The sequence below is a fragment of the Pogona vitticeps genome, chromosome 6 (assembly GCF_051106095.1).
Source record: "Pogona vitticeps strain Pit_001003342236 chromosome 6, PviZW2.1, whole genome shotgun sequence".
NCBI lineage: Eukaryota > Metazoa > Chordata > Lepidosauria > Squamata > Agamidae > Pogona > Pogona vitticeps.
Genome location: NC_135788.1, coordinates 103,194,063 through 103,219,868, shown reverse-complemented (window position 1 = coordinate 103,219,868; position 25,806 = coordinate 103,194,063). Strand labels below are relative to the sequence as shown.

The following is a 25,806-nucleotide window of genomic DNA, read 5'->3' as shown; positions in this document are numbered from 1 at the left end:
CATAAATTAAATTGATTCAATGGGCCTAATCCATCTTAAACTCTCTATGGTAAACTACAGTATTTCAGTCAATACATTTCTGCTTCTGCATCTCGTAAAATGGTCATTTCTTTCAGCAATAAATTAGAAACACTCTCTCATGATTATTGACTGATTTAAAGTTTAAAGGTAAAGGTTTCCCCTTGACATTTAGTCCAATCATATCCAACTCTAGGGCACAGTGCTCATCCACGTTTCCAAGCCAAAGAGCCAGCGTTTGTCCGAAAAGTTTCCGTGGTCACGTGGCCAGCGCAACTAGACACGGAACGCTGTTACCTTCCCACTGAGGTGGTATCTATTTATCTACTCCCAATTACATGCTTTCAAACTGCTAGGTTGGCAGGAGCTGGGACAAGGGATAGGAGCTCACTCCGTCGCATGGATTCGCTCTTACGACTGCTGGTCTTCTGACCCTGCAGCACAGAGGCTTCTGCGGTTTAACCCACAGCACCACCATGTCCCCATTGACTGATTTACTAATGATTTATTCAGCTGATCAGGTGCTATAGCACTAAATAGTCACAGCCAGAATAAAAATGATATACAAATTGTGTCTAAAAAATGGCACACACAAATGCCTGTACACACATGATCACCATGTACCCACCTGTAGTATCTCATACGTGTTCAAAATATATGGGATCTGGTGGAGCAGTTCAGGCCTCAGTTCCTCAATGACTGTGAGTAGATGGTCCTGTTTGCCACACTTGTAGTTGGGGAGAAAATTCATCTTTGGAGAAATAAATTGCAGTGTGGCATGATAAATCCACCCTGAAGTCACATGGCTGTCATAAATATTGAAGCCTATTGTAATATTGGGTAAAAGTTCGGGATTCTCATTGATCTCCCTCACAGCAAATGCGAAAGCCAGGATATGCTGGTAGTTTTCAGTCACTACACTGTAAAGAGATTTTCAGGTTTGTGTCAGAGACTCAGAGGTAGAACATTTTATTGCTTGTGTTTCTTGTTTATTGGTATCTTTTCAATTCTTTGTTTTATTATGCAGTTTTTACTCAAGAAGTGATTATAACATAAGGCCCTTTTGTTAATGTACATGGCATGAAATCTGTCCAATAACTCAGTAAGACACAGATTAAGAATACCGTATATGTACTACTAGAAATGATACTATTTATTTATTTATTTATTTATTTATTTATTTATTTATTTATTTATTTATTTGAAGTATTTATATGCTACTTTTAAGCAAAGTTAAAAACCAATTAATAATATTTGAATCCCAAATTAATATTTATATATATATTGCTTAGTGAAGATCCCTAGAAAAGACCCTGATGTTAGGAAAATGTGAAGAGGAGAAGGAGACAACAGAAGACAAGATGGTTGGACAGTGTCATCAAAGCAACCAACATGAATTTGACCCAACTCCAGGAGGCAGTGGAAGACAGGAGGGCCTGGCATGCTCTGGTCCATGGGGTCACAAAGAATCGGACATGACCAAACAAATAAACAACAACAAACACAAAGGTGATGTTTGAGCTTCAGAAGCACAACCTTGCTATGAGTATCCACAAACACCCATGTAATGCCAATATCGTGTTTCCCCAAAAATAAGACAGGGTCTTATATTAATTTTTGCTCCAAAGAACATATTAGGGCTTATTTTCAGGGGATGTTTTATTTTACAGCCATGTCATCTTCTGGTTGCCATGCAATGCTGCACAATGGTGGAGGGTGGGGTTTCAGTTAACGAGGGCTTATTTTTGGAGTAGGACTTATATTACGAGCATGCTGAAAAATCATACTAGGGCTTATTTTCAGGTTAGGTCTTATTTTTGGGGAAACAGGGTAGCACAAATAAGTGTATGAGGTGCTTCTAAGAGAAATTAGTCCTTGTGAGAGGTTCATTACCAGTGCTCTTGATAACCTGTCTATTCCCACCCCATATCCCCTGGAAGGTCCACAGGAGACAACAGTTTCTGTGCCTCTGGTGGGTGTTGAAACTGGTTTCCCAGCCCAGAGAAGAGGAGGAGGAGGAGGAGGAGGAGGAGGAGGAGGAGGAGGAGGAGGAGGAGGAGGAGGAGATGAGTGATGAGAGCCACAAGGGCCAGGAAGACAGAGTGGGCCTGGACCAACAGCTGGGGAGGATAAAGTTGAAGAAGGAAGGGATAGAGGAAGTGGTCTGGGAAGGGAGAATAACACTAGATGTTTCCAAAATGACGAGAGAGCTGGACTCCACTGAGGTGTGGCCATGGTGTGGCTGTGGTGGGGCTTGAGTGTAAACAGGAGAAGCAGGAAGCAGGGAAGAAAGACCATTGGGCCAACACCTTGGACTGGGAGGTGTGCAAGGCTCAGGAGGCAGTGCCAATACTGCTGAGATTGAAGGAGGGATGGGAAATGGTCCACAGGCAAGATCCTGAGACCAGTGATTGATTGGAGCTGCTGGTACCTCCAGAGGAAGCTGCTCAGGTCTCTCAGGAGCAGGTACAGTACTGAGAAGTCCGAAGGCTCAAGAATCAGTGCTGTTGCTAGAAAAAGTAACAGGGGCAAGTCCCTTCAGAGACCTCCCACAGTCATCCTCTTGCTCAGCCCCCAAAGTTTCTCCACTTCACTCCTTCATGCCCTCTACTCTATTGTCTTGGGGAAGCTAGTCAGGTCTGCATAGACTTTGAGGAATCTCTTGATGGGTCAGCAATAGCTTGCAGTGAGCAAAGGGGAATGGCAGGGGAGGGATTCTTTGCTACTCACCTGAAGGAACACCTAAGAACCTACATTAAGCACTCCTGCTTCAGGACCCCTTGCCTCCCTCACCTGCGAGGGTCCTAAGCTATGCACCTCCCAGTGAAAGCAACAAATTGATAGTTTCCTGAGGAGAAAGATATCAACAGTTTCCTTTAGTGCCCTAGGATATAACTTAAAGCCTTTTTCTCATTTAACATTTTTACGTGTGAAATTCAAGTCCTCGTGGCGCAGTGGTTAAAACGCTGTACTACAGCTAAAACTGTGCTCACGACCTGGGGTTCAAATCCCAGGTAGCCGGCTCAAGGTTGACTCAGCCTTCCATCCTTCCGAGGTCGGTAAAATGAGTACCCAGCTTGCTGGGGGGGCAATGTGTAGCCTGTATAATTAAAATTGTAAACCGCCCGGAGAGTGCTTGTAGCGCTATGGGGCGGTATATAAGTCCAATAAATAAATAAATAAATAAATAAATAAATAAATAATATTTGTTTAAACCATTGATTCTTATGAGTTTAAAATTATGTTCATTGAACTTGGTAAAACTAGAAGGTCACTTGGTAAAATGAGAAAAGGTCAGAAGCTTTATAGAGATCATTATAGAAATCAGCTATAGTCAGAGGCCCGGTTCAGTATTTTCTCCTACTAAAATGCTCCTTCTTATTCAATTCAGGTTTCCAAAGAATAATGTAGCATTTGGGGACAAAGATGAAAGCCAGCAACCCAGCACCAGAAGCTAAGATAGAAAAGACTTCAACAGCTGCTGTATATTTCCCTTTGGTGCTCATATACGTTGGAAGAAATGTCAACCACACACTACAAAACACCAGCATACTGAAAGTGATGAACTTAGTTTCATTAAAACTGTCAGGCAATTTCCGGGCAAGGAAAGCCAGAATGAAACATGCCATACCTAGAAATCCCATGTAGCCAAGGACAGAGAAGAATATTAGAGGTGATGACTCATTGCATTGTAGTATAATTTCTTTTGGCAGTGAATGCATGTCAGTATCAGGAAATGGAGGAGAGGTCTCCAGCCACAGAAGACAAATGCTTGCTTGAATTATGCAGCAAGAAAGAACAATGGAGCTCGTCAATTTTGTTCCCATCCACTTCCTGATCTTGGATCCTGGTTGTGTGGCTAGAACTACAGTGAGGGTTTTGGCCAGTACAGTAGAAACAGCCATTGTGAAGATGATGCCAAAAGCAATTTGTCGAAGGAGACAGGTCGCCTTCTCAGGGCGGCCAATGAAGAGCAACGCACAAAGGAAGCAGAGAAGGAGAGAAATAAGAAGAGTGTAGGTGAGCCTCCAGTTGTTCGCTTTGACAATAGGGGTTTCTTGATGCTTCATAAATATGCCTAGTATGAGAGCAGAGATAAGCGAAAATAAAAGAGCACAAGTGGCTAAAATGATACCCAAAGGTTCTTCGTATGATAAAAAAGTTGCTGTCTTGGGAATGCATACATTCTGATCCTTGTTTGGATAATGGTCTTCGTGGCATTTGAAACAGTCAGCCATATCTGACAAATGAGAAACAGTATTGTTACTATGCAAATATGCAATACTCTATGTTCTTCTAAGATATACTGAAGACTTCCTCATTGGACTATCATAACTAATCTGAATTGTCCCCAAGCCATCTGCTAAAGCAGTGGTGTCCAACCTTGGGCCTCCAGATGTTCTTGGACTTCAGCTCCCAGAAATCCTGGCCAGCAGAGGTGGTGGTGAAGGCTTCTGGGAGTTGTAGTCCAAGAACATCTGGAGGCCCAAGGTTGGGGACCACTGTGCTAAAGGACACTTTCCCTGGAGGATCCACTTTGTGGATGTCTAAATCAAATGTCTGAAACCTAGTCTTCACGAAACCTGCAGGGCTCGTAGAAGAGAGTCAGGGGAAGCCTCTATGTGATTTTGGTGTCTCTGGATGCCTAGGGGGGCATTTTATAGTTTAAAAAAATAGATGAAATTCATCAATTCACATTTTTTGCAGGGCATTGCTTCTGACAAACATAAATCAATGAGTTAGCGATTTCCGTGAATTTTTAATTCAGGTTCCTCTCTAATTGCAGTCTTTCTCATGCCTGTTCTCTCAACACTAGATGTCTACCAGCAGTCTCCCTTTGTGTTACAGACAGGAGTGTGATCCCAACATGTTTCTGGAAGGTCTGCTGATATTATTTGCCTTCTTACTTTAAGATTTCAAGCTCATATTGACCCTCATAACACAGCGGAGAGTACAGTGGTGCCTCACTTTGCAATTGCCCCGCATTACAACGAAACCACATTACGATGATCTTTTTGCGATCGCAATGGTTTTTTTTTTTTTTTCGCTTTGCAATGATCGGTTCCCTGGTTCAGGAACCGATTCTTCACAAAATGATGATTTTCCTCCAGCTGATCAGCGGTTTCAAAATGGCCACCGGGTAAATAGAATGGCTCCCCTCTGTTTTCTGGGACGGATTCCTCGCAAGACAGCCACCGAAAATGGCCGCCCTATGGAGGATCTTCGCTGGACGGTGAGTTTCCAGCCCATTGGAATGCATTGAAGGGGTTTCAATGCGTTTCAATGGGCTTTTTATTTTCGCATTACGACGTTTTCATTTTACAGCAATTTCGCTGGAATGAATTAACATCGTAATGTGAGGCACCACTGTAATTTTTTATCAATACATTGTTCTCACACATTCCCTGCTCCCAACATACATGTACTGCAACTCTACTTCTCTCACCAGGTTTGTCAGATATCCCTCCTTGTGGACACAAAATGCAATCATAGCAGCAAGAAGGCTCCCCTTCCTTCTTTTTCTTCCTGTAGCCAGGGAGGCACTTGGCATTACAGAGGGAAACAGGCTGAGTCTACCCAACAAGGAGAAAGGAGATAAGAAATATTGAGAAGGAATATTGTGAATATTTCCATGGTAGCTTAGGCAAGGAAATGGCATTGCATGAACTGAATATTGTACCCCACTCTCCTATCCTAATAAAGGCCTCTTATAGCAAGAAGAGCACATAATGTATGGGAGCTATGAGTGAGGACAGCCACTTGGCCACCGCCACTCTGAGTAACAGCACTGACAAATATCTTATACAGTGATTTCCAAAAATTTGACTACTCAACAAATCAAGAAAGGTAATCTAAACCCATCAGGAGACTGCATGCTTCAACTTCTAACGATCAAAAGAGTGTTAAAGAGGAGAAAGACTTTATTTCAGGTCCAGGGTCTTCTTCCTGTAAGAGCTGAGAGAACAGAAGCCTATGAGAGAGAGAGAGGATTCTACTTCTGCATAGTACTTTGTGGGAACTGGAAGTGTTTTTGTGGGACAGAATAGTAAGGAAAGTCCAACTCCATACATCATAGGGAGGTGATACAAAGCACCTTACTCAGGAATCACTGCCAAATGCCTCAGTGTCCACTGAGGGCAAACTCTGCTTTGCTGCTGTATGCCTCAGTGCCTGCTAGGGTGAAACTCTACTTCACTACCAAATGGCTCATTGCCCAATGGGACTAAACTCTACTTTGCTGCCATATGCCTCAGTGCTCACTGCAGGCAAACTCTACTTTGCTGCCAATTGTGATGCTGCTTAAGGCAAACTCTACCTCAGTGCCGCATGCCTCTGTGTGCCTGCTGGAGACAAACCAAACTACCTCAGTGCCAAAGATCTCTCATTCTGCTGGGGCCAGATCAAACTCCCTCAATGCCATCTGCTTCTGTGCCATGTGGCAAACTTTGCCAGCTGGCTCCGTCACTTTCCTGGGGGGGGGACCCAATTTGTGAGTGAATAACTCGGATGTCTGATATCCAATCTTCACCAAACTTGGAGGGCTTGTTGGGGAAAGACATAGGAAGTTTCTTTGTGATATAGGATTCTCTAAGTACCTGGGGGGACTTTTCTGGGGTTGTCCTCCTTGTGACTATATAACTCAGGGGACTGGAATTCAAAATTCACCAAACCTGCTTGTCTAGTAGAAAACAGTCTGAGAACATTTCCCTGTGAAGGTGATGTCTCTAGGTGCTTGGAGGCCAGTTTTATAGCATTTTAAAGTGAAAATGAATTGACAAATTGATTCATCAATTCATCAGAGAATATTTGCAAATTTGTATTCCTAAATTTGGTAACCTTGATGAATCACAAATCACAAGTTTTTTTTTAAAAAAAAAAAACTTACATACATGCCTGCACTCAAGTCCTACCTGGTTAAACCACTTGTGCCAGACCATGACATCCTTATTAATGGTGAGTGCTTGAGTTGTAGGATCCATGGGGTCCATCCATCCAACCTTCATTCCATAGAAAGAATGATTTGGAAAGGTAACCCAATTGATGATGTCAAATCGTGGAAGAAGCTCCTCACTGTAATCAAAGATAATCTTTTCCCTGACACTGTTGTTATATCTCACAGACTTCAAAACCTGGTGGAGCTAGGTTAAAAAGGAAATAGCAATGTTATTAACAATATACCAGACCTTTGAGAAAGAAAATGCAATCTGGATGAATGCAGTCTTATACAGTGGGGTCTTGACTTATGAACTTAATCCGTATTGGAAGGCAGTTCTCAGGTCGAAAAGTTCTTAAGTCGAATCTGCATTTCCCATAGGAATGCATTGAAACCATTTAATCCGTATCTGCTCTTTTCGTCCATAGAAACTAATGGGAAGCTGCTATTCCGCCTTCTGCCACTAGAGGGGGATATTTTTTTCTTTTTTCCTTTTAACCTAAGATGACTTAGCTTTTAAAAAAAGGAAAAAAAGAGTTCATAACTCGAATCTAAGTTCGTAAGTCGAGTCCATATATTCCTATGAGAGCGGTTCGTAAGTCGAAACGTTCATATGTCGAGCCGTTCGTAAGTCGAGACCCCACTGTACAGAAGAAAATAAATCATTTTGAACTTTGTCCAAATTTCTACCACCAACATAAATCAAGTTAATAATATTCAATTCACACAGCTAGGGCAAACAGATAAGAGAAAGGCAATTACTCCATCATAACTGTGAAGTCAGAGATTAGTTTAGTTTTCTGTGGATCTGTTAGAACTTCAGGTTGGGCTCAAATGGTGCTGAATACTTACATGTATACATTAGAGATGGAGGTATGCATATTTGTATAAGAATACAAATACCCGCACACAGCTAGACTTAACAAGGATTTGGCCCTTGGGTCCTGACCGTCCACTCATGTGCCTGGTGGCAGCAGCCTCACTCTTCCTTCCAATTACTCCTGGAGTGTCACTCAGCTAGCAGCTCAGCAGCCTTGCAGAAAGACTCATACTCCCTCCCATTGCCCCAAGTGGCTAGCCAAGTAGGGCTCTGGGAGTGATTGGAAGGAAGAGAGGGGCCACCACCACTGCCAGATGTGTGAGTGGACAGTCCAGCCCCAGGAGGGTGGTCCCTCATTAAGTCCAGCTGTGCAAGGGTATTCATATTCATTTACAGATACCCCCATCTTTAGTATGTATGCATGAATTCATTCATTCATTCATTCATTCATTCATTCATTCATTCATTCATTCATTCATTCATTCATTCAGATTTCTATCCTGCCCATCTAGACCAAATGTCTACTCTGGTGGTTATATCATGTTATCTACACTACTGAGGGTCCTTCCTTATAACAAATATAGCAGATTGAGTGGCTGAAGATCTGTAGCACAACTTTACGCTATGCAACAAAGGTGTTGTCATAATCTGGTGATGGTACTCTTTTTTAGTTTAATTTAAGACTTCCTAACCTTCCAACCTTTCAAATTTCCCGGCTACCTATGGATTTTTTTTGCCCTGAATAAGTATTTGGCAGCCTCACAACAGGGAATGGGCGGGGCATGGGGCTTTCATATCTGAACTTTCTCACTAGTAGTCCTCCCATTGGGTCAGGACTGCCGGCTTCACTCTAGTAAAGATTTTCCAAAATGAAAGGCTTCCTCACTATTCTGAGGCTCCCAAAGACTTCCCAGAGCAATAGAAATCCCTAAGGACCCTTAGAACCTGAAAGAGTGGGATGGGTGGATGAGAAATTTAAAATTAAATTAGAATAAATATTGCCAAGTGACGGCATTGTCCCTTGTTGCAAGGCACAAGGCACACAGACTGGATTTCAAATGACTGAATTGAAATTCTAAAATGAATTATAAAGCAAAGGTAGAACATACATGACATAAGGATTGACATACATTTCATCAATGTATGTCAATCCTTATGTCATGTATGTTCTACCTTTGTTGTATTCTTCAACATACACATTTTCAAAACTGCATTAGAGAGGACACTTCATGAAAAATCTGCCATGAACTGACTTTCTCCTCCTCCATTAGGGAACCCAACCCCATCATTTTGGGTCACTTTACAAAACCCGCCTTACATCTTTTGTTATTACTAAGAAAACTGATTTTGTCCTTTTGGTGGTAATTTTGAGGTATCACCCAGATTCTTATCTTTCATGCAATTGTGGTAAAACATTGACAGTAAAAACATTCTCCATCTTCTGCTTACGCCTTTGGTTTCTATGTCTGAAGAGCTGTTCGACTATTTACAATACTTTCAGGTCATCCAAGGACAAAAGATGGTCTGAAAGAGGACAAAAAATGAAAGAGGACAAAAATGGTCTGAAGTTCAACATCAAATAAAACCAAGAACATGGCCACTGGTCCCATCACCTCCTGGCAAATAGAAGGGGAAGATATGGAGGCAGTGATAGATTTTACCTTCTTGGGCTCCATGATTTCGTGGCAGCAGATGGTGACAGCAGCCACGAAATCAAAAGACGCCTGCTTCTTGGGAGGAAAGCGATGACAAACCTAGACAGCATCTTAAAAAGCAGAGAATCACCTCGCTGACAAAGGTCCACATTGTCAAAGCTATGGTTTTTCCAGTAGCGATGTATGGAAGTGAGAGCTGACCGCCAAAGAATTGATGCTTTTGAATTGTGGTGCTGGAGGAGACTCTTGAGAGTCCCCTGGACTGCAAGGAGAACAAACCTATCCATTTTGAAGGAAATCAACCCTGAGTGCTCACTGGAAGGACAGCTGAGGCTCCAATACTTTGGTCATCTCATGAGAAGAGAAGACTCCCTGGAAAAGACCTGATGTTGGGAAAGTGTGAAGGCAAGAGGAGAAGGGGATGGCAGAGGACGAGATGGCTGGATAGTGTCATAGAAACTACCAACATGAATTTGACAAAGGCAGTGGAAGACAGGAGAGCCTGGTGTGCTCTGGTCCATGGGGTCATGAAGAGCTGGACACAACTTAACAACTAAATAACAACAACAAATACTTTAGGGTGGGCTTCTTCATGGTTTTCACAATTTGCACAAAATATACCTTGCACAAAATCCCTAAATTTGCACAAAACCACTGCCTTTTCTCTTTGCAAATTTCAACACACACATACAGCAGGCTCAAAAGCACAGATTGGTTGATAAGATCCTCAAAAACCCTTCCAATACTGTGATTGTTATTCATACATGTAAGAAAACATTTGTGCCATTGCTTCATACTGTACATGGTGCAGAAAAATAGAAAAAAATATAGACATGTGGACATTTCCTGTAAATTGAATAGCAAAAACAATGCCCATAAAGTTGTGTATCATGACAGGCCAAAAAAAGAGCAGAATTTATATCCCAACTAAAAGAGAAGTGAATTATCTTCAAATGATTAACTTGATTCTATAAATAGCATAATTACTATGGGAGCATCCGTGGTGCTGCGAGAAGGTTTATACTGCTTCAGGTAACACATAAATCATACCCAGATTATATTATTGACTCCATTACCTGCCAAAGTGTAAAATTCTCAAGTATCCGTCTATTTCTCCTCAGCAGAGTGGATGAATACATGTCATGCAAAGCATGAGCCACTGCATAGACAGCGTTGTAGATACTGTAGCTCTCCCATGTTGTACTCTTCGGGAAGATGTGGTTGAGGAGGCTCTCCAACTTTTCCTGTCCAGTGCACACATCTTGACTCCCATCTCCCTCAACAGAATCCTGGAAGGTACAGCCAAATGCATGAGTCCAGAGGTCTTTGATGAAACCATCACCAGGAGCATTGGAAGGGTTTCTTCTCCAAAGAAATTGCTGAAATCCTAGAAGTTCCTCAGCACGAAGTGAAAAGGATATAGAACCATGGAAGTCTTGAACGCCCCAGGTTGTTTGTCCACTGATATGTTTTAACTCCATTCCAATTGTCAGAATCCAAAGTTTGCCTTTCGGTCTTTCTGTTGCAACTTTCATTGCCGTTGTGATTGTCCACCTCAGTATTGTCATTCTATGTGAGTCTCCAGAGAAGATCAACACATTGGCGTTGCTATTTAGGACTGTATTATACATTTTTACTATGCCATTCATATTCCCAGCCTCATAAGCCAAATTGGTTAAGGACTCTATGACAGCAAAGCAGATGCCACTCCTAGAAAATTCTGGAAGCATATTTTGACTGAACCAATTCAAGGTCCTTGTATCTGCAGCAAGGAATCCAATCCATCTCCAACTAAAATGCTGAACTAACAGGAGGATTCCCCAGTATTGCTGGATTCCTTTTGGGACCATATCATATAAGCTGAAGGTGCTGGTGATCTCTGTGTTGACTGTACCATAACAATATACGAGCTAAAAGGAGTTCAAAAGTATAGAGGTAGTGGTTTTCAGGTTTATAAAAGTTTTTTTTTAAAAAAGTTGAAAACAGACAATATATTTGTACTTTTGTCTATGTTAGACTTATTTCTATCAATAATGAATTACAAGCACTCTCTTGTGGTTATGGACATCTTTAATTAGGATTTTCTGAGCTGAGTGACCCCTATAATGCTACATATTCACAACCAGATCTAAGAGAAAAATGTGCAAATGTGTCTGAAATGCACACGGAAAAAACAAACACACATATGAATACCACAAACCTACCTGTGGAATCTTGTACATGCCCAGAATATATGGTATCTCATCAAGGAGCCTGGAGGTCAGTTCCTCAATGACTGCCAATAGATGGTCCCGGTTGCCACACTTGTAGTTGGGGGTGAAACTGTTCTTTGGAGAAATAAATTGTAGTGTAGCATGATAAATCCACATTGTAACCAGAAGGCTACCATAAATGTTGAATCCCAGAGTAATATTGGGTAACAGTTGTGGATTCTCATTGATCTCATTAACAGCAAATGCCAGAGCGAGGGCATGTTGGTAGTTTTCAGTTACTACACTGTGGAGAGATTTAGAGATTTGTATGACAGGCAGAAAATTGCATTAATCACATTTCTTGCAGAGGTTTGCCTGATACAGTTTTATTCTTGATTTTATTAGCCCACTTTTACTCAAGATGTGATGTCCACAATGAATATACAGGTGAACCCTTTTCTTGTATCTCAAGAATACATGGTCCAATAATTGATTGGACGACAATAAGGGATACACTCCCAATTAAAAAAAGTATGCACCTGAATATTAAAGCACCTCTAATCTGTCTGAAATTCATTCATCTTCTAGTCCCTAACACAACATTAGAAATGACTGTTTGCATAAAGAGGTGTGAACCCATGCAGTTATACAAATGGAAGACCAGAAGTGACATCACTCATGATGTCATCCTGGCTTGTATGATCATTTTCCAAAACTCTGGCACTAAATTAAGTGGTTTTACTGATTTGTGTGGTTAGGATGGGAGTCACAATATCATAAAAGAATATTTACACATTCTTGGGAAAGAATGGGAAAAACCTGGCACAGAAACAAAACAAAACAAAGGGAAGATTGATCTCATGAAAATGCCTCCTGATAAATGTATTGTTACTGACTGTTCAAAGCTTGAAGTGGTCTTTTGAAGAGGAAAAGGAAATCAATTCCAGATGTCTCCTTTGGATATATTAACACGATATACTGAAAATGAGATTCTTGTTGCTTATCTTTCACTTCACACACAAAATAAGAACTCTGCACAACACTCTATGCTACTCAGACACTTTTTATATGAATAACTTGGTATTTTGTCCATTGCAACATTTATTTCTCTCACACAACACTGGAGAAGGGAATGAATGAATAAACTAACGTATTATCTTGTATAGATGCAGATGATTTTCCTCTGAAGCTTGGTGGCTTGTATAAGAAAGTAGACTGATACAAGATGCCTCCATAGATGAAATCTCCAGGCTGATAATACCTGCGAAGAGGAAGAGAACGGCATGCCTCACAGTTAACAACGTGATGCTGGCACGCCATGTAGGGAAACAAAAGCAGAAGCAGCAAGAACTCCAGTATCATTGTCTTTAATGCAGATCCGCCTTCTCGACACATACTTCCTTGTTTGCATCTGCTACTCGTATAATCATGACAAAAGCCTGACTTAAAACTGTTCCATTTGCAGATCCTATCAGAGCCAGATATGGAAAACACAAGGTAATAGAAATACATCTAACAGAATCAGTATCAGTCTGTAGCCTTTGTCTTTTTCCTCTCATATGTTTAGGGATTGTTCTATTAACCCTCACCAGCTCAGTTACTCCTTCATTCTGAGTAAAGGTTTTCTTTTAGTTTTATTTCATTATCATTCAAATCAGAGTGATTTTGGCTGTCTGACTTGAATAATTGTTCTGTCTACAGGTAGGTTTGAAGGCAGTAATATCAACCATGAAATAACCAAAACATCAATCCCTGGGAGATTTGGCACCTTTTATTTTAGAGTGTTTATTCTGAAGTGCAAAAAGAGAAATAGTTAAACAATTCCCTATGATCCCAGTATTGTTATTGTCCACCAGAATTCCAGAGGGGATTTTTAAAGCAGCAGAAGCAATCTGAACTTAATTATAGGCTACAATCAAACAATTATCAAGCAACAATCTTGCATAGTCTGCACTGTGGGTTTTTCTCTCTTTTTTGGTGGCACTGGTGAACACGACATTGCCCTCCCCACCCCAGAATGAAGACATGAGAGAAGAAATATGGGTTTAAACATGAGCCACACTTTATTAAGCATAATCAATGTTGCCGTCCTTTGGCAAAGGGGGGTCCTGCCATAGTGTGGGATCAACTTTAAGCAAAGAGGTATCAAAGGACCCCTTAATCAACAAATGAATGAGTCAATGGCCCCATGTTTTCATGGTCTTAAAGATAGCGAGAACCTGACCGGCCCCAATTTGACCACCCCCGGACCTCAAGACAGCTTCTCCTTGTTGACTGTTGGTCCAAGTGTGGCCCCAGCGCATCTTTCCCCCCAAGCACTGTAATCGCACAATCCGCAGCGCTGGGAGGTCAGATGGGCTATAGCTTACAATGGAGATTGCAATGGGACTCACCAACAAAACCTTTTATATCCACACTCCTTGCCACAGAATAGGGGCTAGCCGAGATCAATCCCATGCCAGCCATTGAGCCGATCAAGCTCAGAAAGCAGCCCCCCCCCTTGACGTCTTCCAAGAAGACATCCAAATCCAAATCAGACAGATGGACACCATCATCCCGAAAAAACTCAGGCCTATCCATACAGGTCCTCTGGTGACTAATGACCGATCCAAGGCTGCTGGAGACTGCTCTGCAGACAATGTACACACTGTTAACAGAGAAAAAAATCCTGTCATCTCTCCATGCCAGTCGAGGAACAATCATTGACCACACAATATGCATGGCTGGATACAAAGTCTTCAGCCATGTCAAATCGCACAGAATGTCCTAGATCAATGCCTTTCCGTGACACCTGGCAATATCATTGCCACCCAGACGTACCACGAACAAATCTAGGGGGAAATGTCAAAATGCAACCACTCTGCATAGATGGATCCACATCATCCCACACAGCCCTCTCCACTCAATGTGGGCTCTGGTTTAAAGAAGACTTAAAGGTCATTTAAATCCATCCTATTCTACTTCTTTTTTTTTCTTTTTTACCCCAACAGCAGCCACGAAATTAAAAGATGCCTGCTTCTTGGGAGGAAAGCGATGATAAACCTTGACAGCATCTTAAAAAGCAGAGAATCACCTTGCCAACAAAAGTCCAAATAGTCAAAACTATGGTTGTTCCAGTAGCGATGTATGGAAGTGAGAGATGGACCATAAAGAAGGCTGACCACTGAAGAATTGATGCTTTTGAATTGTGGACTGCAAGGAGAACAAACATTAGAAAACTATAGCACTTACCCTTTATGTTCTTGAGTCTGAACCTGCTAAATTTCAGTATCATCTATTATTTTAACATTTCATATTGTCCAAAGCACAGATGATATTAATTGTATAACCATCGTGTGTACAGTGATTTTTTTAATGAATAACTAACCTGGTCGCCTACCTAACCAGCCCACTCCACCCCACCCCAAACCCACAAACAAACACACTCTACAGCTCTACAGTTCTCACCAGGTTTGCCAGATATCCAACTTTTTGGACATGGAATACAGTCATAACAGCAGAAACGTCCCCCTTCTTTCTTCTTCTTCCTGTAGCCAGGGAGGCACTTCTCATTACAGAGAGAAACAGGATGTGCCTGAGCAGAAACAAGAAAGGAGAAAACAAAGTTTAGGGGGGAAAATTCTTGGAATCATGGTAGTTCAAGACAGACCATTCTCCTTTTATTCCAAACTGCATAACCGAAGAATCATATTGGATCAGATCAAAATATCCCTGATGATTGCTTCGCGTTTGTGTGAGAAGTGGTTAAATGATGAAAAATTGAGTCAATTTCTAGGATTTTCCCTTGTGAATGAGTCATGTTGAGGGACTCCTGTTCAATATCTTGACCATTAGAGTGTCTCAGAGTTCCAATGATTCCCCATACTATTTCACATATACTGCACCTGAAAAGTATATCATGCATGAAATACTAATCAAATTTGACTTGCAAATTTGATTAACAAGGTACTATAGGCCCCAGGGAGTAGAGGGCTCCATTGTCCTCCTGACCTTGTAGAGCATGCCCTTGCGTACTTCTTCAGCCCTTTGCAAACAGCCAGAAGGGCAAGGGGAGGAGCTAAGAAGAGGATGAAAGCCAGGACTCTTAGCGAGAGCCCTTGCTTGAGCACAAGTGCCTCCTGCAACAAAGTGCAGAATAAGAACACACAGCAAGTTTAGCAGCTGTGCACGTTTAGCAGCAGGGCGAGGAAGCCAGGGCCCCAGAGGGCCTGTCACTTCCCTCAAGAAGAGGTCTGGCAAGGTCTAAACAAATACCAGCATGCAGTCAGCCAGACAGCAGTGGGTTGGGGGCTATTCCATGTTTTGCACCCAGTGTCATATGTATGATTATATGCCTCTTGGGCAAATGACATGGGTGTGTCCTCCTTGCAAGGAGCTGCAGGAAGTCAGAGAATGGGTTCGCGCCCTTGAGGTCTTGGTTGCAGACCAAGAGAAGCAGAGACAGGGAGAAGGGGACCATCTTGTGACTTCCAGAGATTTTCAAGCATCATCCCACCCACAGACAAGTAGCTCCTCCTCTGCTGGGATTGGACATCTCTAGGATGGAGGACACTAATCTAGACAAGAGAGATATCATCCCCTGGGGGGACCCTTTCTTCGAGTGATGGGCCCGTATCTGGTTGCACTGGGGATACTCCTTGTGGAGAGGGGAGAAGGGAGCTCCTGGTAGTGGGCGATTCAATTGTCAGGAACATAGAGCGAGGGATCTGTGAGGGTTTTGAGGACCGCATGCTGACTTTGCCTGCCTGGTGCAAAGGTCACAGGCATCATGTCTTCTCTGGATAGTCTTTTAGAGATTGCTGGGGAAAAGGTAGCAGCAATGGTGCATGTCGGCACCAACAATGTGGGGGAAATGTAGCCATGACCTCCTGGAAACCAAATTTAGGTTGTTAGGGAGGGAAGCTCAGAGTCAGGACCTCAAAGGTAGTGTTCTCGGAAGGGCTACTTGTGCCACATGCAGTGCCAGCTAGGCAGGCAAACTCAGGGGTCTCAATGTGTGGATGAGATGGTGATGTCAGGTGGAGGGGTTAAGAGTCATTAGGCACTGGGAAATATTTGGGGACAAGCCAAGCCTGTACAAGAGGGCTGGGTATCACTTGAATGAACACAGAACAAGACTTCTGGTGTGTAACATTAAAAAGGTAGCAGAGCAGCGTTTAAACTGAATCCTGGGGGAAATCCAATAGGAGCCAAGCAGTGTCTGGTTCAGGACTCCTCATCCCTGTGGGAAAAGGGTCTATGCTGCCCAAACAAAGTAAAAAAATTGGTTATGGAGGCACAGGTTGAGCTCCAGGATGCTGAGAGAAATGGAAATCCTCAAATTCAAAAAGAAACCAAGGGACCAGTAATAACTGCCTCAGAAGGTGAAAATATCTGAAGCTCCCAAGATTTGGAAGCTTGGACAGGAATTTAAGCTGAAAGAGTTAACTATGAAGAAATGGAAAAATGGAAAACCGTCTTAATGGCCAACAGTGAAGAAATTGGAGAAGTCTGGGTGTTGAGTTACATACTTGGCAGCAATCATGCAGACTCCCACCCCCACAAGTTGAGAGACCTGAGGAATACAGTGTTTCCCTTAAAATAAGACAGGGTCTTATATTATTTCTTGCTCCAAAAAACAAATTAGGGCTTATTTTCAGTGGATGTTTTATTATTTTCATGTACAACAATCTACAAATACAATCATGTCATATTCTTCTGGTTACTGCACAATGGTGGAGGAAAGGGTTTCACTTAACTAGGTCTTATTTTTAGAGTAGGGCTTATATTACGAGCATCCTGAACAATCATACTAGGGCTTATTTTCAGGTTAGGTCTTATTTTCAGGGGAACAGCTTAAATTCAGGATATGTTAGGTCAAAAGAAAGCCACTTTCAAGGAAATACAAGTTTTAGTGGGCCACCTTAATTTTGCTTGTAGGGTAGAAGGTCTTCTTGTAACAATTAAGTGAGGCCACGTGTGGCCTTTGATGCCATCTGCGTAGGACCCAAGTGATGAAGGGACTGCGGGAAGACTTTTTCATTTGGTTGCAATTTTTTGGATGGTTGCAATGGGGCCTCCTTTTGGAGGACTGAGATCTGTCTGTGTATGCAGTTGTAGCTTCATATGCATCATCTCAGCATTGCGGATCATGAGATTACAGTGCTGGGTGCGAATACACTAGGCCGCAGGCTTCCTAAGATCCTGAGGCTCAAGGGATGGAGTGACTCTTGAACCATTGGCTGACCAAGGTCGGGCTGACTTAATTACAGGCTGGCCAAGGGGCCTGGGACTCGCCCGTGTAAGGCTGGAGGGAAGGTCAGGGCCCTTTCATGGTTGAAAAGCCGAATCATTTGATTTTAATTTTAAAAACTGTGGCCAGCTGGAATCCTGTAGGTATTCGCAGAAGTTATTTCTATGTTCATGGAAATCTCCAGGTGGTGCCGTGTACCATTAATGAATGAAACTGAGAAAAATAAAGGGGTTTGCCTAAGTGTGCCTTTTAACCTCAAAATCACCTCAGGGTTACCTTCATGAAATCTGGTACAATTCTCAATCCACTTTGAATAGTGAGAATACACCATAAGCTAAAGAGAGCAGCTACAATAAAGGTCTTTGTCCAATATTATCTCTTTCTAAAATATTCTTTCTTATTCAGTTCAGGTTTCGAGAGAATTATATAGCATTTGGGAACAAAAATGCAAGCCAGCAGCCCAGCTCCTGAGACAATGATAGAGAAGCTTTCGGCAGCGGCTACAGATTTCCCTCTGCTGCTCAAATATATTGGAAGACAAGACAACCACACAATAAAATGCACTAGTAGGCTGAAAGTCATGAACCTGCCTTTATTAAAATTGTCGGGCAACTTCCGGCCAAAGAACGCTACAACACAGCCGACCATTGTAAGCAAGCACATGTAGGTCCACTCAATGGAAAGCATTAGAAACTGGGACTCCTTGCATTGCAGAACAATTGTTTCTGGTGATGAGTGCATGTCAGAATAAAGAAATGGGGGAGAGCTCACCAGACATCCAATACAAATGCCTGCTTGAATTATGCAGCATGAAAGAACAATAGAAGTAGTTAATTTTTTCCCCATCCAATTCTTAAATCTGGAACATGGCTGTACGGTCATAAATGCTAGAGCCACGGTGATGCTTTTTGACAATAGAGCAGATTCAACTATTGTGAAGCTCATGAAAAAGGCAATTTGCCAGAGAATGCACGTCATTTTCTCAGGCCGGCCAATTGGCAGCAAGGCACAAAGGAACCAGAGGCAAAGGGAGATGAGGAGAGTGTAGGAGACGTTCTCATTATTGGCTTTGACAATCGGTGTCTCTCGATGTTTCACAAACAATCCAAGTATCAAAATAGTGGTCAAAGATAATGAAACAGCACAGGTGGCTAAACTGATGCCCAAAGGTTCTTCATAAGATAAGAAAGTTACAATTTTGGGAAAGCAAACGTTCTGATTCCTATTTGGATACTGATCATCTGGGCATTTGAAACACTCACTCGTATCTGAAAAACCAACACAGAATTGTTACTATGAACATATACAACATTCTAACTTCATCAAACATTAATTAACGTGGAAGAGGGCATGTAAAATGTTGCTACTTTGGCTAGTAGGAAAGCCAAGAAGTAGATTCAAGACCATATCTTATTAGAAGGTGTAATGAATAAGCTGCAGATATCATGCCTTGGACCTCTAATGAAAAAAGAAGACTGAGTAAAAAAAAGAAGTTGAGAAAGGGAGAAAGCTAACAGGGGATAGATCAACTCACTGAAGAAAACTACAGCCTTTACTGAACCAATGTGAATATCCAGCCTTTCTCAAGCTTGAGCTTTTGGCAGTGAAATATTACAGGTCTCGCCATTTTTGTTCCATTAAGGAATTTCCCTTCACATTTTTCAGGAAATGACTTCCTTTTTTAACATTTCAAGGTCATATTGAAACTCATAGACAAGAGGAACACTTCATTGGGGTCAACAAGATGTTGTAAATGAGGAATTTAAAAAGTGGTGTTTGCACTGTTTTCACCCTAAATGAGTGGTACACCAGAAGCAAGCCCTCGTTTGATATTATTTCCTTCAAAAATGCACAGTTCAGGTTTCCAAAGAATAATGGGGACAAAAGATGAAAGCCAGCGGCCCAGCTCCTGAAGCTAAGATACAAAAATTTCCAATGTGATTGTGTATTTTCCCTTGCTGTACAAATACAGTGGTGCCTCTCATAGCGACGATAATCCGTGCAGCTGGCCCTCATAGAGAACAGTACTCCCATATTCACCATGTGGACAAATTGTTCTCGACCTCCACAACTCCACCCCATGCAACTTACACTGGAAGGCTACAACTCTCACCAGCTTTCTCAGAAATCCATCCTTTTGGACATGGAATGCAGCCATAGCAGCAGAAAGACGCCTGTTCTTTCTTTTCCTTCCTGTAGCCTGGGAGGCATTTGGCATTGCAGAGAGAAACAGGCCGTGTCTACCCAACAGTGAGAGAGGAGAAAGAAAACCTCAGGAATTGGAATACAGTGTCTCATGAGCTTCTGCTTGTTTTCCAAGCAGTATTGTGAAAGTTTTTAAGGGAGGACATGAATGGCCCAGCATCTTATTGGTGATCACAAAATGTCTGCTTAACTTGCCAAGGCTAATAGCAGCTGAATGGAGAGGTGCATCTCAGTGGTAAAATTGCTTACATGCCCAGGCACATCACAGAGATGTGTTCTAACTTCTGAATAGTGACCCAAAATTAGCAGCACTTGCTCATGCATTTCTTACATGAGCACCAAGAGGATTCTGGCTATGGGTTGTGGAGGAAAATACCATGAAGTAATATTTATTGAAGGGGAAAGACAAGAGTTTTGTTAGTTGTAAGGGCGCTATCCCTTGTTGAACATTGCAATGTGGATCCAAAACACTGAGAAAACAAAGTGTCAGTCTGCTGTGTCTCTTCTTGCATACCCAACAGCTGGGTCTATTCTAGGAATGAGAGGGGCCCTGGTACATTTGAAAGGCTCCATATACTGGTAGCAAGTCCTCACACACTGCCTTACAAGGTCCATTGTGGTACTTATATAATTGTAATCCAGCCAATCTTCCTTTTGTAGTATTCAGACCCACCACAAAAATACAACAAATGTTACAGTCAGCAAATGACAAAGGGGACCCCTTCACCCCTTTACCACTGCAGGAGTATACCGGATACCTTGCAGTTGTGGACAAGTATGTATTGGAACCCCAAAACGCAGCATTCACACCAGAATCAAAGAACATGAGAGACACTGAAGACTAAAACAACCAGAAAAATCAGCAGTAGCTGAAAATGCCTTAAAACAAGCTGGGCATGAAATTGTATTTAAAAAAACTGAAGTACTGGACAACACCCGCAATCATTATGTTAGACTGCACAGGGAAGCCATTGAAATCCATAAACATCAACAGAACTTCAACCAAAAAAAGAAGGCCTAAAATTGAGCACATCCTGACTCCTTATACTGAAAAATACAGTCTGCAAAAGGTCAACAAACTCTACCCAGCCACAAGGGCCAGGGATCATTGCACAAAAAACACCAGCTAATGACACCCATCAATCACAACGACAGAAAATCTCTCTCCCCTTATCACAACAAAAACACGCTGATCACCCTATCTCCTGAAAAAAGACAAAAGCTGTTCCCACAGCTATAAATACTCAACTATCCAACAAACAGCAACAAAGCATGGGCAGAGTTCCTACTCCAGTCCTCTGAAGATGCCGGCCACAGAGACTGGTGAAACGTCAGGAAGAACAACCTTCAGAACACGCCCAAAAAGCCCAAAAAACCCACAACAACCAGTCAGACACGACTTAACAACTAAACAACAATTAAAAAATGGCAATATTAGTAACAGCATACAACCTACACCAATATTTAAAGGTACCTAGGTTTTTGGATAAAAGTTGTTGTATAATACCAGTCATTTTAAAAATTATTTTGATTCACTGTGCCTCATGTTTTTGAAGAGGAGGAGGAGAAGGAGAAGGGGAGAAGGAGAAGGAGAAGGAGAAGGAGGAGGAGGAGGAGGAGGAGGAGGAGGAGGAGGAGGAGGAGGAGGAGGAGGAGGAGAAGAAGAAGAAGAAGAAGAAGAAGAAGAAGAAGAAGAAGAAGAAGAAGAAGAAGAAGAAGAAGAAGAAGAAGAAGAAGAAGAAGAAGAAGAAGAAGAAAGGCCACATGGGACTTCTAGTTCTGAGCACCACTGGCTATTACATGATGGGAATATGAAAAATGTCTTGATTCCATATTACTAGCAAGCACAAGAGAAAGGACTTCAAAGAAGCCTTTCTGGACAAAACAAATATGTCAACTTCATTCATTTACACATTTGAAAGTTATTAATCTCTTTTCCTAGTGTAATGTTTATAAACTGTTTTCACTACAGAGCAAGTCATGCAACACAAGTAATCTAAAACCATTAGAAGACCATTTTCTTAACATCATCTGTCCAAAGAGAACAGGTTCAAGAACGACTGTATTGTATCTAGGTTCTGGCTCCTGCAAGTGGAGAAGATGAGATGATTGCAGGAATCTTCCAACAGTGTGAGTTTGTCTGTGTGTATTTGGCTTTCTCCTTCACTATAGGTCACTCTATCCAACAGGTTCCCTAAAGGCTCACTGTAGCATTTTTAGGGAGCTGGATGGGCATTTGTGGGACAAAAGAGTCAGAGAGGCTCACTTCTGCTCACACACTGGAACATGCAGAATTAAAAAACCAGCCTATTGAGTATAGAAATAGATATACATGTGGCTTCATCCCACAGCAGAGAACAGAAATAGCTCACACATCATCTTGCAGAAGATAAACTCCTTCAAAAGAAACTGTCCTTCACTTCACAAATACCTCCATACACTGCCTGCACTTGATTCCTACCTGATTAAACCAGTTGTGCCATACCATGGCATCTTCATTAATATTGAGTGCTTCCTCTGTAGGAACCTTGGGATCCATCCAACCAACCTTCATTGCATAGAAAGATTGGTTTGGAAAGGTAACCCAGTTGATGATGTCCAGTCGTGGAAGCAGCTCCTCTTTCTGATCTAAGGAAATATGTTCCCCTGCACCATTGTTAAATGACACGGAATTCAAAACATGATGGAGCTAGATTGAAAAGGGAAAACACAATAACAACGAAGTTAGAGATCTGACTATCTGAATAAATCCAAGCTTGTACAGAAGAACATAGACAATTTATAACTTTATATAAAAGTTTCTGACAACACCTATCCCATTGCCCTATATATATACTGTATAACAACATTGAAATTCCAGCTCAAACAACAACCAGATCTTTGCCAAGTATTAGCTGTAGTCAATAAAAACCAACATTAAGATGAAGACGCTCATAATGGATAAGCAGTTACACTGCTTTGGGTAAAACAGGAAGGAAACTGAGAATACACTGTTGAATTCATTACCTTCCAGGCCTGAAAATTCAAAAAGTTATTTCCCTCTTTCTTCTGCAGAGTGGATGAATAAATAGAATGCAGTGCATAAGCCACTGCATACACTGCATTATACATGCTGTAGCTCTGCCATGATATACTTTTTTGGAAAATATGGTCGGGAAGACTCTCCAGCTTTTCCTCTCCGGTACAAATGCTCTGACTCCTATCATCCTCAACAGAATCTGGGAAGGTACAGTTGAATGCATGAGTCCAGAGGTCCTTGAGTAAACCATCACTTTGAGTGTTGGAAGGGTTTCTGCTCTGAAGGAATTGCTGAAATCCTTGAAGCTCTTTGGAGGGAAGTGAAAATGATATTGATCCATGGAAGTCTTGAACCCCCCAAGTTGTTTGTCCGCTCATATATTTTAGCTCTGTCCCAACAGTCAGAATCCAAACCTTGCCTTTTGGTTCTTGCATTGAAAATTTCACTACTATTGTAAGCACCCATCTCCATATGGTAATTGTATGTGTGTCTCCACAGAATACTGACACATTGGTGTTACTGTTTAGGACTTTTTTGAACACTTTCCTTATGCCACCCATAACATTTCCTCTTTCAATATCATAATATACCATGGTGAAGGATTCCATCATTGCAAAGCAGATGCCACTCCTGGAAAATTCTGGAAGCATGTTTTGGGTGAACCATTCCAAGATCAATTCTTCTGCAGTAATGAACTCAATCCATCTCCAGTTGAAGTGTTGCAGTAATCGGAGGATCCCTCTATAATATAGGGTTCCATTCGGTACCAACACATTTAAGAAGAATTGCCTGATGTCCTCTGTATGTACTGTTCCATAACAGTACAAGAGCTAAGAGGAGATGGAAACCATAAATTCAATGATCTGCAGAACTATATACTATCATTTGCTCATGAAATCAGGAAATCAGGTACATTCGTACTTTAACATAAGTTAAAATTCTTATTTCTATCAATAATCAAAATACTTGATGATGATTATTAACATACTTTGTATTTAGCAATCGGAATAAGTTCTATTATGTCCCATAGCTACATGCAGATGAAGAAGGATATAAAAACATACAAACACACATTTAAAACACAAAGAGACACATAACTATCAAGTGTAGCAAAGTGTATCTGAACACACATTTAAAACACAAGCACATATATGACGCTCACATTCCTACCTGAGGAATCTTGTACATGCCCAAAATATAAGGGACCTGGTGGAGGAGATTGGAGTTTAATTCCTCAATAACTGCCAGTAGATTCTCCTGATTTCCACACTTGTAGTTAGGGACAAAATACTTCTTTGGAGAAATCAATTGCAGGATAGCCTGGTAAGTCCATCTTTCACAAAGACCTCTACCATAAATATTGAAACCCAATGTAATATTGGGTAAAAGTTTGGGATTTTCATTGATCTCCTTGACAGCAAATGCCAGAGTTATGATATGTTGGTATTCTTCCATCAGTACCCTGTGAAGAGAATTGAACATTAGTGTAACAAGCAAAAAATTGTGCTATTCTGGGATTTGTTTTTTGGGGGGTGTTTTTTCTTGATGCATTTTTCTCCTGTGGTGTTGGGCAGTTTTTACTCAAAATGTAATGTGAAAGAACAGTCCTTGCCACCAGGATGAAGGTGAGGAATAAATTTCTAAATTAAATAAATGAATAAATATCAGGCTCTCTGTTATACACTATATCAAACTTTGTTTAATATCTAAGGAAATAGATAGAAAACTGAATTTACAACAGATGGCACAATCTGTAAACTGAAAAGCTCAAACAAGACCTTAAAACCCCTTTGGGGACATATTTAACAGTGTATGTTATTTCTTTGGCTTCCACAATTAGTACAGTGGCCATATGTCTAAAGGACCAGCACACTTTTTATCCTTATCACCACCCAACCTCCCAAAAGGGGGTTCTTAAGGAGAGTTCACCATTTGCACAATGGTCTGTGGTAAGTCCAGTACTGAAAAATCTCTGTGGTTCCCCCTTCCCTTGATGATGCTTAATGGCACATCTGGGGCTGCATACGACAGAAGAATCCCTACTCTCAACACAGCTCTCCAGTATGCTTGAAATGTCACTTGTCATATTAGGAAGGTAGTCTTCTGAATGCCGACCACTATGCCTGATTCATCTCACACACCAGTGGAAGATAGTTTAGAAGAAGAGGAGGAGAAGAAGGGAAGAAATAGGAAGAAGGAGAAATTATATACAAACAAATTATCTTGTATAGATCCATACCTTTTCGTGTTTATCCTGAAGTTGGAGTGATGGACAAAAAAAGGCAACTTGGAAAAGAGCGCTCCAATGATGAACTCTCCAGGTTGATAATACCTCCGAAAAGACTGAAAATCAGACATCTTACAGTTTTCAGCTTGTAGCTGGCAAACCATGTGAGGGAGCAGAAGCAGAACCACCAAGAGTTCAGTGACCAATGTCTTCATTGAAGATGTCTCTTTGAACACAGCCTTCTCTATTTTGACCGGCTCCCAATACGAATATGACGCAACTCTGGCTTGAGACCCTTCTGCTTGCAGAAAGCAACGGAGCCAGCAGTCTGAAGCAGTAACAGAAATAAATCTCATGGAATCTGTATTGGTCCACAGCCTAGGGATCTGTTCTCTGGTAGATGGTGGAATTCATATTCACTAGACAGGTCATTTACATGGCTGTCGGTCTTTTAAGGTCTTGACATGGTGAGTAATCATTCTATCTACAGATAAGTACTAAACA

At 41.6% G+C, this 25,806-nt stretch overlaps 2 protein-coding genes across 2 annotated transcripts; both read right to left on the bottom strand.

The window, feature by feature from the left end:
- Positions 1 to 2,596: 2,596 nt before the first annotated feature.
- Positions 2,597 to 7,912, bottom strand: LOC110071073 (vomeronasal type-2 receptor 26). The gene is made up of 4 exons (XM_073004464.2): positions 7,856 to 7,912; positions 6,930 to 7,157; positions 5,465 to 5,591; positions 2,597 to 4,258 (listed from the first exon to the last, which is right to left on the bottom strand). Exons 1-4 carry the CDS (start codon positions 7,910 to 7,912, stop codon positions 3,366 to 3,368), a joined length of 1,305 nt encoding a protein of 434 aa, XP_072860565.2. The 3' UTR covers positions 2,597 to 3,365.
- A 2,033-nt stretch (positions 7,913 to 9,945) lies between these two features.
- LOC144583684 (vomeronasal type-2 receptor 26-like) lies at positions 9,946 to 25,130 on the bottom strand. Its single transcript, XM_078378046.1, has 5 exons — positions 19,965 to 25,130; positions 15,067 to 15,193; positions 12,770 to 12,880; positions 11,632 to 11,923; positions 9,946 to 11,337 (listed from the first exon to the last, which is right to left on the bottom strand). Exons 2-5 carry the CDS (start codon positions 15,096 to 15,098, stop codon positions 10,483 to 10,485), a joined length of 1,290 nt encoding a protein of 429 aa, XP_078234172.1. The 5' UTR covers positions 15,099 to 15,193; positions 19,965 to 25,130; the 3' UTR covers positions 9,946 to 10,482.
- Between the last annotated feature and the right edge of the window lie 676 nt (positions 25,131 to 25,806).